The 19,803-nt window shown below is 32.4% G+C and overlaps 1 protein-coding gene across 4 annotated transcripts in view; it reads right to left on the bottom strand.

The window, feature by feature from the left end:
* The window catches only part of LOC139516207 (bromodomain adjacent to zinc finger domain protein 1A-like), a 42,253-nt gene extending 23,431 nt beyond the window's left edge, over positions 1–18,822 (bottom strand). For all 4 annotated transcript variants that reach the window (XM_071306142.1, XM_071306144.1, XM_071306145.1 and 1 more), the window contains exons 1-8: positions 18,227–18,822; positions 11,076–11,351; positions 10,590–10,682; positions 10,031–10,138; positions 7,950–8,037; positions 6,502–6,703; positions 1,769–1,923; positions 1,222–1,317 (exon numbers count right to left, since the gene is read on the bottom strand). In XM_071306142.1, the coding sequence (XP_071162243.1) occupies positions 1,222–1,317; positions 1,769–1,923; positions 6,502–6,703; positions 7,950–8,037; positions 10,031–10,138; positions 10,590–10,682; positions 11,076–11,351; positions 18,227–18,339 (1,131 nt within the window). In that variant the 5' untranslated portion in view covers positions 18,340–18,822. The remainder of the gene's footprint in view (positions 1–1,221; positions 1,318–1,768; positions 1,924–6,501; positions 6,704–7,949; positions 8,038–10,030; positions 10,139–10,589; positions 10,683–11,075; positions 11,352–18,226) is intronic.
* Positions 18,823–19,803: the final 981 nt, after the last annotated feature.

The following is a 19,803-nucleotide window of genomic DNA, read 5'->3' as shown; positions in this document are numbered from 1 at the left end:
CCCATGTCAGATTTGCTCTAAATGCTTTGGTTTTTGAGTTACAAGCCAAAAACTGCATTTTACCCCTATGTTCTATTTTTAGCCATGGCGGCCATCTTGGTTGGTTGGGCGGGTCACCGGACACAGTTTTTAAACTAGATACCCCAATGATGATTGTGGCCAAGTTTGGTTTAGTTTGGCCCAATAGTTTCAGAGAAGATTTTTGTAAAAGATAACTAAAATTTACGAAAAAAATGGTAAAAAATTGACTATAAAGGGCAAGAACTCCTAAAGGGGTCAACAGACGATTTTGGTCCTGTTAACTTATTTGTAGATCTTACTTTGCTCAACATTTTTGCTGATTACAGTTTATCTCTATCTATAATAATATTCAAGATAACCAAAAACAGCAAAATTTCCTTAAAATTACTAATTCAGGGGCAGCAACCTATCAACAGGTTGTCCGATTCATCTTAAAATTTCAGGGCAGATAAATCTTGACCTGATTAACAATTTTACCCCTGTCTGATTTGCTCTAAATGCTTTGGTTTCTTGAGTTACAAGCCAAAAACTTCATTTTACCCCTATGTTCTATTTTTAGCCATGGCGGCCATCTTGGTTGGTTGGGCGGGTCACTGGACACAATTTTTAAACTAGATACCCTAATAATGATTTTGGCCATGTTTGGTTAAATTTGGATCAGCAGTTTCAGAGGAGAAGATTTTTGTAAAAGTTAACTACGACGGACGCCAAGTGATGAAAAATGTCACTTGGAAGGGCCGGGTGAGCTAAAAAGGCAGATGGTATTTTGAATTGTAAATTTCAGATATATCAAAAACTTGGAATGACTATTTCAAACACTTTCAATGTCAATTCTACATCTGTTCTCTGTCTTTTAGAAGGGAAGACAAAATTTCACACTTATTTTCTGATCTTATCATCTAACTTTGAAAAAAATATAGAGTTATCTTTCTTGACACAATGTTCCCATTTGAAAACAATCATCCCTGGGCATATATATATAGAACATATATAAATACAATATGGCAAGATGACAATGTCAGATAAAAATGAATGAACAAAACAAATCAGATTTTTAGTATAATCATGTTTTAATGAGTTCAAAACTATTCCTTTCTACTATTAAAGATCAATTTAAGAAGACACATTTTTAAATAGTAACTGACATTTCAAAGATATACCAATTATCACAATGTTTTCCCCCTGTCCTATCAGAATTACCTTAAGATCATCACACTCCATATCATCCCTGTGTCTACTCCATTCTTTCAACTGTTCAGCCTGAATTCTCTTTTCTTCTCGCCTTTTTTCTACTTCCTTAAAAACACATAGAAAAGCAATTTTTGCATTTTTAAAAAGTATGGATGTTATAATGAATACATAAAATGAACACAAGGGCAAGATTTAATATTCTTTATATATAATGATGTATATGTTACAAATTTTTTTTTAATTATTTCTGTTATTACTAAATCTTGATAATTTTGATTCACATGTAACTTTTTCAAGTGAAAATCATACTATTTCATTGTATGAATACAAAATGGCAAGTAAACTTTAAGTCATTCCAACTCTTTTTTTTTCTGTAACTGATTGAATCAATTATATATTTGGTTAATAGTCATATCATAAGAAACCTTACATTTAGTTTCATGTTCTTTACTTTTCAGCAATTCATTCTGGTAGAACAAATTTTGGAAGCTCAATTTCAATACCTCAATTAATTTCATTTAATATTGCAGATTTCATCTGGAAATTAGAAAGTTACCTTTGCTTTCTCTTCCTTTCTTCTTAGTTTTTCTTCTTCCCACTTTCTCCTCAGTTCTTCTTTCTGTAATAATTTCTCCCGTTTCTGTTGTTCTTTAAAAGCAGCTTTCTCTTCAGGGGTCAAATCTTCCTCTGCAGGTTGAGGTTTAGCCTTTTCTATAAAAAAAAAATTTTCTTCAAATTTATAGAAATAAATTTCGTAAAATTGACTATCCATTTTTCAGGTTAACTAAATCCAAATGTTGGACTAGGGGCAAAAATAGCTCAGATTTGATATCTGAAGTTTTTTGTTAATGGAAAGTAGATAAGTTCCGAATGTGAAAATGTATCTAACAGTATAGCAGCAGTGGCGGATCCAGAAATCTTAATAAGTGGGGGCCCACTGACTGACCTAAGAGGGGGCCCGCTCCAGTGATTCCCTATATAAGCAACCAAATTTTTTCCCAATAAGGGGGGGCCCGGCCCCCCCCCCTAAATCCGCCTCTGAGCATGCTCATATAAGATTATTTCATCAAATTTTCTACATGGCCATAATGTGTACTATATATATTAAAGAATTAGGTGAACCCAAAATGCAATAACGATTTATCTAAAAATGAATTGCACAGTAAAGTAGGCTTTTATTACATGCATGACTTAAAGCTTGATATCAAATTTCCAAAGCACTGATTTTGAGGTCTGTCTTAAATCATTAACTGTATTGTTCAGGGGTTGTTGTTTGTTAATGTGGTTCATAATATTTGTTGATGTATTCGTTAAGTTTTTTAAATTTTTTTTAATATAGAGTAGACTATTGGTTTTACTGTTCGAATTGCATATCAATAGTCATTTTGGGGACCTTTATAATAGAAAATTCAAGAAAAGACATTCTGATGGACAGCAACATTGCTTATCATTTAAAGGGAAAATTCGCGATTTTTTACTTATGGTTTAAATATGTTCATTATGACAAAATATATATATTCACAAAGTTTTATCGCTATATGTCCAGTAATAAAGGAGAAATTCAACAATTAATGAAATTTTTTTAACTACTTCCTGTAGGTCGTGACGTTTTCTCCTGGTTTTTGCATGCCGGGATTTAAAATACAATCAGTAAAAGTCTTGGTTTTTAATGATATTTAAACGTAATCGTAAGCGCGCCGATGACTTATGGTTTATCTAATAAACATCCGATAATAAGAAGATAAGACGCACAGACGTGCAATTGTACACATTCATGAGATAAATTTTCTATGTTAAACGTATATATTCGAATTATTTTAGTAGACAACCAAAAAAGTTATAAATTTATTAATTAATGCATTTTTGGACTGATATATGAGGTAACAAATTAAAGTACAATAATCTAATATGTTGGTGTACTCTTATTGACCTTTTACTATCTCTGCTTTGACTAGATTTATACGATGTGTGTATTCACGGTTCTGTGGCAAATTGAATACTCTTAGATGGCTTGTTGAAAGGTAAATTGTTATTTGCACTTCGGTATTTAACCACGCCTCTAGGGCACACCTTGCCAGGTGTGACTGTCTATTCGGATCAGTGGATTATAAAACAAGGGAGCATTCAATATACACATCTATAATACTAATTCAAGTTTCAAGTTTGTTAAAAATAAAAATAGATCGCCGTGGAATTATTTAATTATATTTGCTGTATCATTTATTTCAATTCAAATAAATTAATTTACTAAGTAATAAAATTTAAACAATTTTCGGTTAAGACGGGAAACTTAATTCATGTGTCACAATGAAATGATATACACCTCTTGTCCTTGATGTATGTCTCATTAAAAAGGGGGAATTAGAAATAGCTTTACCAAAGCATTTTGATTTTCTTTATTAGGCAAAAAATGTACGAGAACACTTACATTTAGACTTTTGAAAGCCATGTATTAATGTATATCTGAAACTATCTGAAGATAAGTAGATACATCTACCGAAGCGGAGTATAATATGTACGAACAAAGAAAAATACTCTTGTTTTTAAATCTTTGCACATTCATGATTAATTATTGTTATCTATTACTCATTCAATTACTTAATTGGTACCTAAAATATGTCTACCGCTTGGCATTAAAACTCGGTGTAGTAGGAAGGGTTTTATTACATATACTAGATTATATTATTTGGATGAGGATTTGAGCTATCCTATAAATCACATTTATTAGTTAACTACATTCGAGCCCAAAGGATATTAACTTAAATGATTCAATTAACTTTACTCACATATTACTTATATTTCTATCTTATGATTTTTGCGTGCTTGTTTTTATAGAACAGTTTATATATGGTCCAAAAATTTATCATAAAATCATAAATAAAAATATCTTGTTCGGAGAATGATAGTACTATAACAGTGGTTCCTGTCAGTCAAAAGAGTCAGATTTTGACGAGTATGGTCATATTGGGTACGCACTAGAGCCAGGGTATACCGAAGCTCCATAAAATGGAAGCTGCAGAAAGTTCCCGAAATCAAGATATCCTTAGCAACCATCGCTAGTTTTTAAAACACAGATTGGTGTTCGTGTACTAACTGCATACTTATGCCGTTATTAACGGAATGTCTATGTTGCCACTAATTTACTCTCTTTGATCGTAATATTGAATTGGGTGAATGCATAAGTAACAGCATCGATTTCATAACAGTTTGTCTGAACCCGGTTGTTCTTGAAACTAACTATATAAGTTTTTTTTAAGTACAATCGTATTCATATTATACATGTTAAATGAATGAACAAATATTAAACCTATCTGTTTATTGTTTTCCGTCCATGTCTGCTCATCGCCAGAAATAAAGTTTGTCGCACAAAAAAATGGTGTTAATTCCAGAGTCAAAATTTAAAGAACTTATTTTCCATGTTTTCTGGTATTGTTCGAAAGAGAATTGACCTAACAGAAGAATTACTATCTTAGGCTGTCAGTAACACATGTAGAGTAGTGGGTCGTTGTTGGACATGCAAATCTTATAAAGTGTATCATCTGTTAAATTTGCAGGTCACTGAAAGGGGAAGTTCCATACGGAAGTAGGTTTTGAGATTGATTTTTTTTTATATCCAGTGACACATTTTACATGCGTATTCTTGAACGTTTGATACATCATTTACTCTCAAATTGCAAAAAAACGAAAACTTCCACTTGTATTTATAGTATTTGTTGAAATAGTCCTCGTCTCACAACGTATAATACTCTATCTATTTGACCAACGATGTTCAAAAACAAAAGACAGCGAATTTTATGTCATCTTTCCCTATTTTTGAATGTAACTTATAAGGCTGTTCAACTGGCAAGAATACCGCCAGAGACATATATACATGTCTCTGATACCGCTAAAGCGAACAAGCAGTTTATTCTTTAAATTGCTATCATATCACGGCAAGAAAGAAAATAAATCCCGAAATTGATTTGAAACTTTAATACTCAATAGTTTTCCTAGAAAATACTCACACCCCTTTGGGATTATTAGTGTACGTCCAGTTGCATATATTTTACATGAATGTCGGAACAATTGTGATGATGACGAATTTCTTCCTTTATTCGAGAACAATCTAATTGATACATACAACTGGGATTTTACTATGTTCATAACTTCGATGAACCAAAGCAAGATATATATCGACCTGTATTTAAATCAAACTGGTTCTCTTCTTCTTCTTCTTCTTCTTCTTCTTTTGGTATACAATATAGTCTGATACATGTATATATATTTTAAATTGCACTATAGTTCCGTAACTTTCTATCCAGGCGTATAAGCCAACATCGACAAGTGCGTACATTTTTTAAATCAATATTTTTGGTATGTACCAGTCTGTCCTTTACTATAATTGACAAATTACATTTTCCCAAATTAACCCTCGGAAAAAATATGTATATAGATTTTTATTTCTTCAAATCTTTTTTTTTTTTTGTGGTATTTTTTATATTTTCATAAATAATATTCTTTACACCAGAAATGTTATTTATAAACAAGCGTACGAGTTAAATTATTGGCATCATATCACTTTCGGACACACAAGACAGAGATGTGTATTATACACCTGATAGTTCAAAATGGAAAGTTATAAGTCTGCCGTGTACACTGATCAATACCTACAGAAGTGAAACGATGCATGAACTTGTAAGCCCGACAGGAAATCGCTTGAATACCCGGACGTGTCACCTGAGTCCTCACACCCCTCACAATACCTTTGGGAGTAATACCTTTAGCCATGCTGGTGATCAGATGAGGAAAGATCCGAATTTATTTGAATAAAGTTTATTACTTTAAAGAATTATGAACGAATTAGATTTTTGAAAACAATTTTCACGGAACACTTATTTATTATTTGAACTGTGACTCTTTAACTAATTCCAATATTAACAGTTTAAAAATAACAGATATATAATAATGGTCATTTAAAAAAAAATAAGAACATTTTCCGTATCAAGTTCATAGTTAGTCAGATAAAACAATCGTACGATTGACAAGATATCGACACGCAATTACGACTACATCGGTTACTGTAGTTTTGGTCCTTTGTGTTTTATAGACATATCTTGATTATAATCGTAGAAGATGACAAGATGGCGGAGCGTAGAAAATTGATACTCAAATTTTAAAATCGATGTTGATCTCTTATCTAGCGGAATAAAACTTTAATATCTATAAATTTGGGCCTTTTTATACAGAATGGACATAATATCAATTTTTGATTTTTTTGCGAAGTTTCCCTTTAAATACAGTTTCAAATACCTTTCTCTTTCTCTTCTGCTTTTTCCTTATCCTTCTTATCCTTTTTCTTTTTCGACGATGAAGTAGTCTCTGTAGTGTCCATGCTTTTCTTTTTCTTGGAAGGTTTTTTCTTTGATTCTGTTACTTCATACACAGGCATAACACCAGCATAAAAGTCAACAAATTGCATGGTATCCACACCTCTCTTTTTAAGCACACTAACCTTTAAGTATAATGATTTATAGTTATTAGTGGTTTCAATAATTGTTAACACAATAAACTTGACCTTAAATGGATTCGGTTATTATCTTTAGGTACCTTTTGGTAATACAGCTTCTTCACTAGTTTTGGTGCTTAAATATCAATGGCTTTTGGGTTTTCAGGGTTTGAAATTAGTAGGGGCCCATTCGCAAATGGTCCTTAAAATTTGGTGTGGGCTGATGAAGGTTAATACAGAAAGATGTCATGGATGCACACAATTAACAAAGTGTTATTTTTTCTTTTCATACATTTTCTTGCTTTTGAAAGCCATTCAATTTACTCATAAAGATTAAAAGTAAACCTCAAAGTAACTGATAATGTATAATATGGCAATAAATTTACCCTTCAATTTAGAAGTATCAAAAATGTATAAAACTTTCTTCATTAGTGTTAGACTTTATTTTGTCATAAAAACAAAGATTTTAATCTAAAATGACCATTCGAGGTTAACTTTATAAGGACAATAATAGTGCATTGACTTCACATATCAACGATATAAAAATGAGGCTTAGAAACGGGGAAATGATAGGCTGTGCCGAGCTATTTCCCCATTTCGGGCCGAATCCTTATATCGTTGATATGTCAAGTCAATGCACTATTATTGTTTTTATACTGCAATCTAAAAAAAACATTTTTAACTGTTGTTTAATGCGTTAAGGTTATTTATTAGATTTAAATTTTGGGGGAAATCTCCTTTAAAAAGGCCTCATATCATGCTCGCGGAGAAATATACAACACAATGAAATCTACATTTACCTGTTGAATCCCACACTCAATGGTGAATGAAATCGTTTGAGTATGGACTAAAATATCAACCATAAGCATTAAACAATGATTTATAGGTTGCAAACAAAAAATATTAACAAACGAAATATGTTTTTCTAATAATTGCAAAAGAAACAAGGTTGACTCTGACGCAACATTGTATGCATTGGAAACAAGGACAGGTTGAAGAGGTTGTATGAATAATTAAATATTATTTAGGCAACTTCTATTTAAATATTCATGAGAAAAAGTGATATCGGGTCAGTGACTGTATATATGACATATGACATAGAAATATACAGTCAATGCATTTTGACTGCTCAAATAGAACGAGTGCAGTATAAATATAATTAACATCAACATGAAATGGTTGTTCTGTTGCATGATCTGATTTTTTTTTAGCTTATACATGAGAGTTCCCCATTCAAATATTTGCATCATACCTTTATCTTCCATAAGCCATCTTCAATATCAGAGTTATTCTTTAGGAAAAGTTTGCTTTTGTCTCTTGTGTACAAACCTTTCCTTCGGCTGTTCAAAAGAAAGATATTATTCAAATTAGTTAATTTTTCAATAAGTATAATATTAATATTTGTACAATGTTCTTGTTTGAATATATTTTTTAGGTTTAACATTTGACATTTTTAACAATTATCACTTAAAATTTTTAAAACAGTAATAACCGTAAAACTAGAGGCTCTAAAGAGCCTGTGTCGCTCACCTTGGTCTATGTGACTACTAAACAAAGGAAGCAAATGGATTCATGACAAAATTGTATTTTGGTGATGGTGATGTGTTTGTACATCTTACTTTACTGAACATCCTTGCAGCTTACAATTATCTCTATCTATAATGAAGTTGGCCCAGTAGTTTCAGTGGAAAATGTTAGTAAAAATTTACAAATTTTATAAAAATTGTTGAAAATTGACTATAAAGGACAATAACTCCTTAGGGGGTCAATTGACCATTTCGGTCATGTTGACTTATTTGTAAATCTTACTTTGCTGAACATTATTGCTGTTTACAGTTTATTTCTATCTATAATAATTTTCAAGATAATAACCAAAAACAGTAAAATTTCCTTAAAATTACCAATTCAGGGGCAGGAACCCAACAACGGGTTGTCCGATTTATCTGAAAATTTCAGGGCAGATAGATCTTGACCTAATAAACAATTTATCCCCCTGTCAGATTTGCTCTTAATGCTTTGGTTTTTGAGTTATAAGCCAAAAACTGCATTTTACCCCTATCTTCTATTTTTAGCCATGGCGGCCATCTTGGTTGGATGGCCGGGTCATCGGACACATTTTTTAAACTAGATACCCAAAAGATGATTGTGGATAAGTTTGGATTAATTTGGCCCAGTAGTTTCAGAGAAGAAGATTTTTGTAAAAGATTACTAAGATTTACGAAAAATGGTTAAAAATTGACTATAAAGGGCAATAACTCCTATATGGGTCAACTGACCATTTCGGTCATGTTAACTTATTTGTAAATCTTACTTTGCTGAACATTATTGCTGTTTACAGTTTATTTCTATCTTTAATAATTTTCAAGATAATAACCAAAAACAGTAAAATTTCCTTAAAATTACCAATTCAGGGGCAGCAACCCAACAACAGGTTGTCAGATTCGTCTGAAAATTTCAGGGTAGATAGATCTTGACCTGATAAACAATTTTCTAAAGTCAGATTTGCTCTTAATGCTTTGGTTTTTAAGTTATAAGCCAAAAACTGCATTTTACCCCTATGTTCTATTTTTAGCCATGGCGGCCATCTTAGTTGGTTGGCCGAGTCCCTGGACACATTTTTTAAACTAGATACCCCAAAGATAATTGTGGCCAAGTTTGGATAAGTTTGGCCCAGTGGTTTCAGAGGAGAAAATTTTTGTAAAAGATTACTAAGATTTACGAAAAATGGTTAAAAATTGACTATAAAGGGCAATAACTCCTATATGGGTCAACTGACCATTTCGGTCATGTTGACTTATTTGTAGATCTTACTTTGCTGAACATTATTGCTGTTTACAGTTTATCTCTATCTATAATAATATTCAAGATAATAACCATATAACGGCAAAATTTCCTTAAAATTGCCAATTCAGGGGCAGCAACCCAACAACCGGTTGTCTGATTCGTCTGAAAATTTTAGGGCAGATAGATCTTGACTTAATAAACAATTTAACCCCATGTCAGATTTGCTCTAAATGCTTCGGTTTCAGAGTTATAAGCCAAAAACTGCATTTGACCCCTATGTTCTATTTTCAGCCATGGCGGCCATCTTGGTTGGTTGGCCGGGTAACCGAACACATTTTTTAAACTAGATACCCCAATGATGATTGTGGCCAAGTTTGGTTAAATTTGGCCCAGTAGTTTCAGAGGAGAAGATTTTTGTAAAAGTTAACGACGACGGACGACGCCGGACACCAAGTGATGAGAAAAGCTCACTTGGCCCTTCGGGCCAGGTGAGCTAAAAAAGCAAAAAATAAAATGTAAACATAACAAATATAAAACAAATGAAGTTACCTGACTTGTTTGCTTGGTACTGTAATGGTTATATTGGACTTTCCAGTCTCCTGGACAACATATCTGTATTCATCAGATTTTGGTACAGTGACATTTTTATTCTTTGCGCTAAAATTATAATATAAAGCACAAATTTAACCTCATCTTTTCTTAACAGCTGTTAAAGATGCTTAGTATTGTACCAGAACATCAATTTTAATCTTACTCTCACTCTATTTTATGATTTGTTGCATTTGTCGCAAATCTTTATTTTTCCAACTGTTTTATTTTTAACTTCATGCTTTTATGAATGATAAATCTAATTCAGTATTTTCTTGATTACCAAAATAGGACAGCAACTGCAAACAGAATGAAAAGATGCCTTTTGAAATATAGATAAGCATGAATACTACTACATGTATAGGAAATGACAGGTTACCTGAGAAACTAATGAATCTAGCAAGACTAGCAGTAACTGGAACCCTTAAGAACCCTCCATGTCTAAAAAGAGGGGGCTTAATAAGTTTGTTCCCTTGTACATGTTCATGCCCATAACTAAAATGATAACATGATTAAATACCTGGTCGATTCCTCTTCATCTGAATCTATAACAATACATCCTTCTTCTTGTTCCTTCACTGGAGGTACCACTCGTAAAACTTTACAAGATTTCCTGAAATTAAAACACAAACATTTATTGGCTATCCATCATTAAAAACACATAGAATTCTAACTAGTGATAGCACTTGCTTTATTTTCAACTTAAATATATCTGTCTCCCTGAGACAATCATTAGGCAGAATACTGCAGACACCAAGAAAAGTATTTCTTTGCAATAATTACTTGTATTCCTTGTTATAAGTTTGTTTTGCCACTACACAAATGTAAGATGGTTCCAAAATGTCTGAACTTTTTACATACCTAAAACCACAATATTTATAGAATACATGATTTAGATGATTGTCAATTTTGAAAAGTATAAAACAAGTCGACAGACTTTCTTCTCTGGAAGGTCAAAGTTTAATGTTAATGACCTATAAACAAAGGTCAGGAATCTTTTACTTACTTTTCTCCACCAACAACAACATCCACAATTTCACCAATAAAATAGCGATCTTTTGCAAACATGAAAACATCATCGTTCATATCAGCCAATCTACTGCGCTTGGTTTTCTGCGCTAAAAACAGAAGTGGTTTCTGCAGGGCTGCTGGGAAGGATGCAATGTGCTTCAATGCTTTCTCTTCTGATTCCAATGCTTCTTGAAATGTCAGACTAGCTTTCCCAGTGATGGAACATGACCATACCAAGCTATTGCACAAGATAATTCTTTCAAAGAATTCCCTGCAACAAAAATTTAATTAAAGTGAGTAATTTATTTATCAAAATTAATGCATTTACAGTAAATATCTGTTGATAAACCTGTAAATATGAGACAGCAAGTACACAAGTAATTCTTACCAATTATTAATAGTTGAACAAAATTCATCATTGGAAGTTTGCGGTGTCCAAAAAATGTCCCAATTTTAGTCCCTACCAATGGCCAAAGCTTTCACTGTCATTTTGACCAAAACTATTAAAATCACACTACTGTTTCCTGCAATTGATGAAAATGTTTCTGAACCAGATTTTTTAGTACAACATGTCACATAGCCTTTAAAGCAAAAGTCAGTCCTTGACCGACATAAAATTCCTGATCCTGCCAAACTGTTTAAAGGTTAGTCTGACCAAAGGTTATTCAAGGTTTTTCTACAATATTTTCAACTAAAAAATCTAAAATTTCTGTCTGACCAGTGTTCTCCCCAGGATTTTTGGATAGCGCTATGAAAAGCGCGTAATTTTCGACAATTCTTAGTAACTTTATCGTGGCGCACGGTTTGTTTGTAATTGATTTGTTATGTGTTTTTATTATATTATGCTATTGATGTTTTCTCTTGTAATGATGTCCTTATCATGCTCACGGAAGTTACAATGTACCCCTTTGTTTGTTAATGTTATATATATATTGTCTGGATATACATATAGAAGAGTCTTTTTTTCTCCATTATAAATTCATATACAATGTATATATATTAAAACCTCGTACTATCTGTGTATAAAACTGAAGAAGTCTTTTTCCATGATGGGTCTACACCAGACTACCTATGTGAAGATTTGTAAGCACTAACAGGTAATGTTGCAGAACATGTAGGATCAACAATAAAGTCATTGAAAGTCATTGTCAGCTTCTGTTTGATTTTGTAACCCACTGTAACAGTGTACTGTTCACCTTACGAGGTTTGACAGGAAATGACATTTTAGCATAAAGATTTCTGATTTTTCTTACCTTAACGTTATATAATATTTGAATTGCCTCATCCAAGCTGGACATTGTCATCGAGAAAAAATATTCTTTTAATTAAAACAAGAGGCTGTCACAACGACAGCAAACCGGATTTATTAACATTTATTTGTGTCCTGGCAATATCACAAGAACCATTACTGATGAATGTGAAAGTTAAAATCGTCAATATCAAATTTGACCTCCATTTTGTCATCAGTATCAACATATTAAAATTTGAAAAGCTTAGATTGAATGGTTCATGAGTAAATGCAACAACGTGAATGGAAACGCCATTTTACGATCTTTCAAGAACCACAACTCCTGAACGGTAAAAGTCAAAATCGTCATTATTGAACTTGACCTCTATTTTGTCATCAGTAACAACATATAAAAATTTCAAAAGCTTTGGTTGAATGGTTCATGAGAAAATGCACCGACACGACTCGAAACACCATTTTTCAATCTTTCAAGAACCATAACTCCTGAACGGTAAAAATCAAAATCGCCATTATTGAACTTGACCTTCATTTAGTTGTCAGTAACAACATATTAAAATTTTAAAAGCTTTGGTTGAACGGTTCCTGAGTTAATGCACGGACATGACTGGAAACTCCATTTTTCAATCTTTCAAGAACCATAACTCCTGAACGGTAAAAGTCAAACTCGCCATTATTGAACTTGACCTTCATTTAGTTGTCAGTAACAACATATTAAAATTTTAAAAGCTTTGGTTGAACGGTTCATGAGTTAATGCACGGACACGACTGGAAACTCCATTTTTCAATCTTTCAAGAACCATAACTCCTGAACGGTAAAAGTCAAAATCACCATTATTGAACTTGACCTTCACTTAGTAGTCAGTAACAACATATTAAAATTTTAAAAGCTTCGGTTGAACGGTTCATGAGTTAATGCACGGACAACATTTGATTCCCGCCCGCCCGACCGCCCGCCCGACCGACCGCCCGCCCGCCGTACATCCCCAAATCAATAACCGACATTTTTGTCACAAAAATCCGGTTAAAAATTGATGTCTATGTTGAAATCTTTGTTTATTTTGATTGTTCAAAGTTGCCATTTTGTAAAATTTAATAGACTGGTCCCGGGGAGTTACTTAATACAATGGAAATAATTCATTTAGAAATAGTCAACCAGTCGATCACATGATCCAAAGTGAAAAATAAGCGGGTAATTTGAAAATTACGAAAAAAATAAAGCAACACGCTTGCATTGGATAGCGCTGCGGTCAGTGCAATAGGACAGCGGGAAATAATAATAGCGCTGAAAAGCGCAACCCTAAAACGGCCTGGGGAGAACACTGTGTCTGACCAAACAACTTTTTGTCTGACATTTTGTCGGTCAGTCAAATGAGTCATTGAGAGAGATTTGGATACACTGAATTTCATGCTTTTTTCATCTAAAGGTCGAGTGGACACTTTGTTTTGAAATAAATGATCATTTCTAATCTCAAAGCTATTTTCAGGATTTACTTTTAAATCACATTTTTTTTGGGGGGACGATTATAGTCAAGATTCTGATTGCCTGGTTGTAGAGAATAACTTCAGAGGTGATTTTCACAGTCCAAACAGCCACTTTACGAGCCTGGGCTCGTGGACCTCTGGTTGAGCCTGAAAACTGTCAAAGAACAGTAACTCTTCAAAAAACTTCTATCTGTACATATCTTTTAAATGCAAATTTCATGAAGCCATTACATCACGTTCAAATCTAATCTTACATACTGTGGGACCCTTTGAGTGTGTTGACAAAATTGGTGCAGTAAAAATTATGCAATCCTTTAATCATATCTATTTTTAAGATAAAAGTTGGACTAAAACACATGCCATTGCATGCCTTTATATTTCAGAATAATTTTTTTGTACATGTTGTAAACTGTAGCTATTGGAAATGAAATGACAAAGTCCTTCATTGTTCAAGGTCAAATAAAATCATTTTGACAAAAACAATTAACTTTTGAATGGACTTTAATAGTGTCATTTTGTCATTATCAAATTTTCAATATAAATGTAGTATTACAGACTTCAACAAAAGACCGATAAAACTACCTTATTTTCTACCAAATACAGTTTATATTTATCATTGTTTATAGGCGCATGCAAATATATGTCCTGTAAATTAAATATATCAGAGAAACAAACTTAAAGATACTGTAGAAGGAATCTTTATAACGCTATCAAATATATGTAGTATTTATAATATTATGAAGTATAAATTGTATCGATTACAAATGTACTTTTCAACCTTGAACTTCTAATCACTGTTTATGGTGCGACGTATATGTACTTGTACATCATTAAAAGTCTTATGAACAGAAGGTTGACAAAGCTGTTTAATAAATTTTCTGTTAACAACGTTTTTAGGATTTTTGACCTATCTGTTGAAAAAACGATTTTTTTTACATTTTTGCTAACTTAACAGAATTCATCGACAGTCAAATTGACCTCTGATCCAAATAGTTATCGTTGTGATTAGTAGATGCATGTAGACATATACAGTTTTAACAAGGTTAAACTCTGAACAATACTGTAAATTTTTTGACCTAATCCTCAATCTAAGTCTGACAATTTAATCTGTGACCTTAGGAAGCATTTGATGGGATTATCCTTTTGAACATTAATTATCATTTATGATCAATACTTGACCAAGTGGTAACCTTGGCCAATAAGACATAAAATTATAATCAATTTACAGAAGTATTATCATTATTGGATGTGCATATCAGATTCGTAATTGAATGAAATCAAATTTTAATATTTTAATCAAAAACAACTTATAATTTGTAAAAGGATCAAAGCCATCATAATCTTTGAGTAGCATCTATCAAGATGTCTATCAACACACAAAGATAAATATTTCAGAAGTTGCAGTACTATTGTTGGCAACACATAAAACATAGTTCATCACATGCTCAAAAAATGTTTAAATTCTAGCATTATCACAAACATTAGTTTACAGATGACATCACAACTGTTGTTTGAAGGTGTCTTGGGGGAAAAAAATATTCCTACCAGACAATATAATTATAGGACTTGTTCAACTGTCTTACACATTTTGGAAAGCTGGGGAGAAATCTACATTTTCAATCATTATTTAAACATTTTTGTCAAGCCTTCGACTTATGTCGAAAAAGAAAGACATAGCGATCCTACAGTCCGTCGGCTGCAGCAGCTAATACTTATAAATGGAATTTCTGCCAGAAAACATTACACATGTTACATACGTCTGCAGTTTTTAAAACATTTATTAGATTAATTAACTATCCTGGATTTTTACCAAACTTGGACAGAAGCTTCTTACAATCAAAAGATACTATGGAGAGGAATATTTTTATTATTTTTTTCCTCATTTTTGTTGAGCCTGAGATAAACAGCAAAAGTAGGCAACACACTGAGTTCCACGGAACGCTTACAAACTTTTAAAGTTTCTTAGTTCATAAATTGTACTGGCGAAAAAAAAATCTTCATCAGATCTTAGGCCAAATCAAATTATATGTGTGGTTCCAGTTACATACTGTTAAAAAATAGGCTCGGTAGGTCTGCAATTTTTTTTATTTTTTGTAATATTTTTTTTTTGAATGTCAAAATCCGGAAAATTTGTGTGTTTACCGAAATTGTTTCTGGTATTATACACACCCCAACCGGAAGTCCACCATTTTTACATGTTTGGTTGTAAAATAAACAGTCATGATACGTTTTTAGTTAATTTTGTTGCATTCTGTTATGAATTCTTGCATTTTAGCCATAACAGATACTTGTGATGGAAATTCAGATGACAGCAGTGATCGGGAAGGACGTGCGCCCTGCGCCTATTGACAAGAAATGGCACATACAGTGACAAATGTAAGCGCCAACGTGGCGCACGATATTTTTCACTACGTTTTGAAACGCTTCGATATCATCAATTGGATTTCCGATCGTGTTCCGTGCCGCCATGCGTGTGTACATAACAGTGTAATGTTCCTCCAATAATAGGAGCACCTATATATTTTTGGGACGTCTCGGGTGTTTCCCTATGATAATAAAACCAGGCAGTTTCATGTATCGGGTATTTTCCTATTGTAAAAATAAGACCATGTGATCTAACTGATAACCCGAAAAAACGTAATTAACCATTATTCATGATATATTTTTTTTATAAACAACTTTAAATTTGTGAAATTTGGCTAGTACAGACGAGATTTAACTCTAAAAATAATCTCATTAAGTTTAGCTTGCTATTATTTCGATTGAAGAACCCCAAAGACTTTTTAGGAATATAGTGTTTGTCTCCATAAAAGACGTTTAACTGTCCTTGTCATTTTATGGTCTTTGGTACGTTTTGACATTTTGTAATCATGACTTCAGCGATTTGTTGTTTTGTGCTATAAATTAATGGTACTCTATACTGTTATTCTTGTCACCGTGATGAAGTTATAATAATACAAGAAATGCAGAGGAAATGCCTGAAATGTCCTCTGAAATAAGTATGGTATCGACGAAGACCCAAATTTAATGTACAAAAAAACAACCATGGACATGAACAAGGCAACAGTACCAGTTTAAACATTGTAAATAAAGGTTAACTTAAATATTGTTCGGGTTTGAAGAAGTTATTGTATATTCATTGAAATTGAAATTACAAAATCACAGGAACAATATCCATGATTTTATTTAAAATCATAAAGGTAAGTAAATGTACCAACATGTACACCTCTTTGCCAAAATATACTGATACTTTTTTTTGTTTACAGAAGTCAATTTAAATGGCCCACTCATTTGACAACAAGGCCCATTATTTTTAAAAATGGCCCATTGAATTTATTTTTGAGGGGCCTTGGGCCTATAGGGAAAAAAACCTTCCAGATCACTGTGACAGAAATCTATGAATTTAATCATTTTAATTCACAATCCTCAAAATTTGATCATTTGAAAATATATTTTTCAGAAATGAAAAAAAAAAGTTCTAGTGTCGAGGGGTTTTAACTAGGGTCGGTCGGGTTACTGGAACCACACATATATTTTTATTTGGCCTTATAAAACTGTTGACAAAAAAGAGTCCAACAAGATTTTTCTTTGAAAATCCATTTTATATAAAAAGTATCTTGTATCTCAGCTTGTAGACAGGCTAATTTTGCAACCAAACAAATTCAAAATGCTTATCTAAAGCATCCAGAGGCTTACCGTAAGCAACCAGATGAATTATTAATCAAACGCACCTTTACATCTTAGCCTTGATGTAAATACCATTTACAAAGTACTATGCAAATACATACTTAGAGCTATTACTAAACCCCTATTCCTGATAGTGATAGAGAGGGGGGCTTCAAAAGTTGTATTCTATTGTTGTATGCAGATATGCTTAGAAAGATTACGAAATGACAGTATCATTTCTAAGAAAAAACTTATGATTCTGTTCTTAAATATAAAACAGCACTTGTCCACCAATAGATGATATCTTTCTGTGGATACAGCGGAGCTGACTACCTTGAAAAGCAGTAATACTAAACGACTTCAACATGGATTGAGTACTTGCATGGGAATACATTTTGTATTCTCAGAATCCTTCACACATGCTTAAGTATATTAAAAGATAGAATTCCAGGTTGATGTAGGTTTGTATATAACAAATATGCATATTTATCAGAATAGATTAACCAAATTAATTGACCCATATACACATTCAGTAGTTCATTCTTGTAGAAGCTAGAGGAAAACACATTTCATAATGATATAAATTACCAAACAAACAAACAAAATATTTTTGAGGAACATATTTCTGTTATTTAGTGTAAATTTATATATAGGAAGGATACAAAATGGCCGACAGAAAACTAAATCACATTTTCATACATTAGATTAATAATGTTCACCGAACATCAGGGCTAAGAAAATAAACTTACTCATAATCTTTGAAGATTTCATTTGTCAGCTTACAATGAAATACATCGTCATCAGGCTGAAGGGAACTTGGTACTGGTTGTCTGTGAAATGGCTGTTTTCGTAATAGCGGCATCTTGAACTGTTGAAATTTTTTGGAGGGAATCACAAAGAAATTTTTGTTGAAACTGTTAAATAAGACACAAAATAGCTTTCTGCATGCTGTGACAGAATCTTCATTCGATGTGTCATAAAATGTCAGCTAAAATTAACACATGTAAACTTTGAAAACTAATTATTATGCTTAAGACTGCTAGGTCTTCGATCTCCGTCTGACAACGAGGTCATTTGATTGTAGCGTGAAACAGCACAATGTGAACTTCGCGCCGACCGAGAGAGGGGGGAGAAAACGATCGTTTTTCTACCACTTTATCTCTTCTTTGATCCGAAAATCTGTTTGACGATGAAAGTTAAGTAATTTATTTAACTAATGGTTGCGATAATATGTCTTTAAACATAACATAAAACAAAAAAACAAGGGTAAAACCGTAGTGTCTTCGAAAATTTCGAAGGAAAAAAGTACAATTTGGGCGGAGTCTATAAATGAAACAAACTATCTGATTGGTCACGAAATGAACGATTGACAAGGTATGTAAATTTCCCATTTGCACACTAAATCGACCTCTAAGACAAGAAATTGTTCAAGGGAAGTAACAACAGATCAATGCATATAAAACTAGAGGCTCCAAGAATCCTGTGTCGCTCACCTGATATTTTCATATGGGAGTCTAAAATATAAATGATAGAATTTGTTTATTTTTTTTACCAAAACGTAATATATATTGATATATGTTTAAAAAAAAAAAGATAGGCCACCGTGCATTTCTCAAGCTTCAGGTTGTGACAAAATGGCATATTTTGTATGGATTATAAAGGAAAATAAGTTGAAACTAAACTAAATGATAGAATTGTAATATAAATTTCGAAAAGATACTTTAATACAAGTCTTTGAGAATATCAAAAGAAAAGGTATAGGGTCACCGTACGTTTTTTTCGGCTAAAATACTACATATGAAAATTCCATGTATATATAGATTCCTTCAGAAAATGCATTGTTTCAGAGCTACATATCCCCTTAAATGCTAATTTAAAAATAAATTAAAAATCAACCAAAATAACATACACTTGTAAAAATATTAATTTTCATAAAATATATTCTTATTGATTTGTTCTTTTGAATGAAAATTCACATTAGTTATCGGCATTCCTGCATCAAATTTTTCTATTTTGATTGAAAATCTGGACCTTAGAATCTGTTTTTTTCACAAAACCAAGATGTAGAAAGACACCCATAACACCTTTATAACAGAAGCAAATTGGTAATTGGCAAATGGACTATTGATGCATGAAATAATGCAACCGATATACTTTTGCTTTACTAGTTTTAGAGATATCGAAGTCAAAAACTTTATTCTCCTTATGTTATATTTTTAGCCATGTCTACCATGTTGTTTGGCAAGCAGGTTTTATTGGTCACATTCTTTAAGATAGATACCCTAATGCTTATTGTGGCCAAGTTTGGGATAAAAAATTGTCTCAG

Source organism: Mytilus edulis, chromosome 3 (assembly GCF_963676685.1).
Source record: "Mytilus edulis chromosome 3, xbMytEdul2.2, whole genome shotgun sequence".
Taxonomy (NCBI): Eukaryota; Metazoa; Mollusca; class Bivalvia; order Mytilida; family Mytilidae; genus Mytilus; species Mytilus edulis.
Note: the sequence above shows the minus strand (reverse complement) of the source record. Positions and strands in the feature narration are given on the sequence as shown.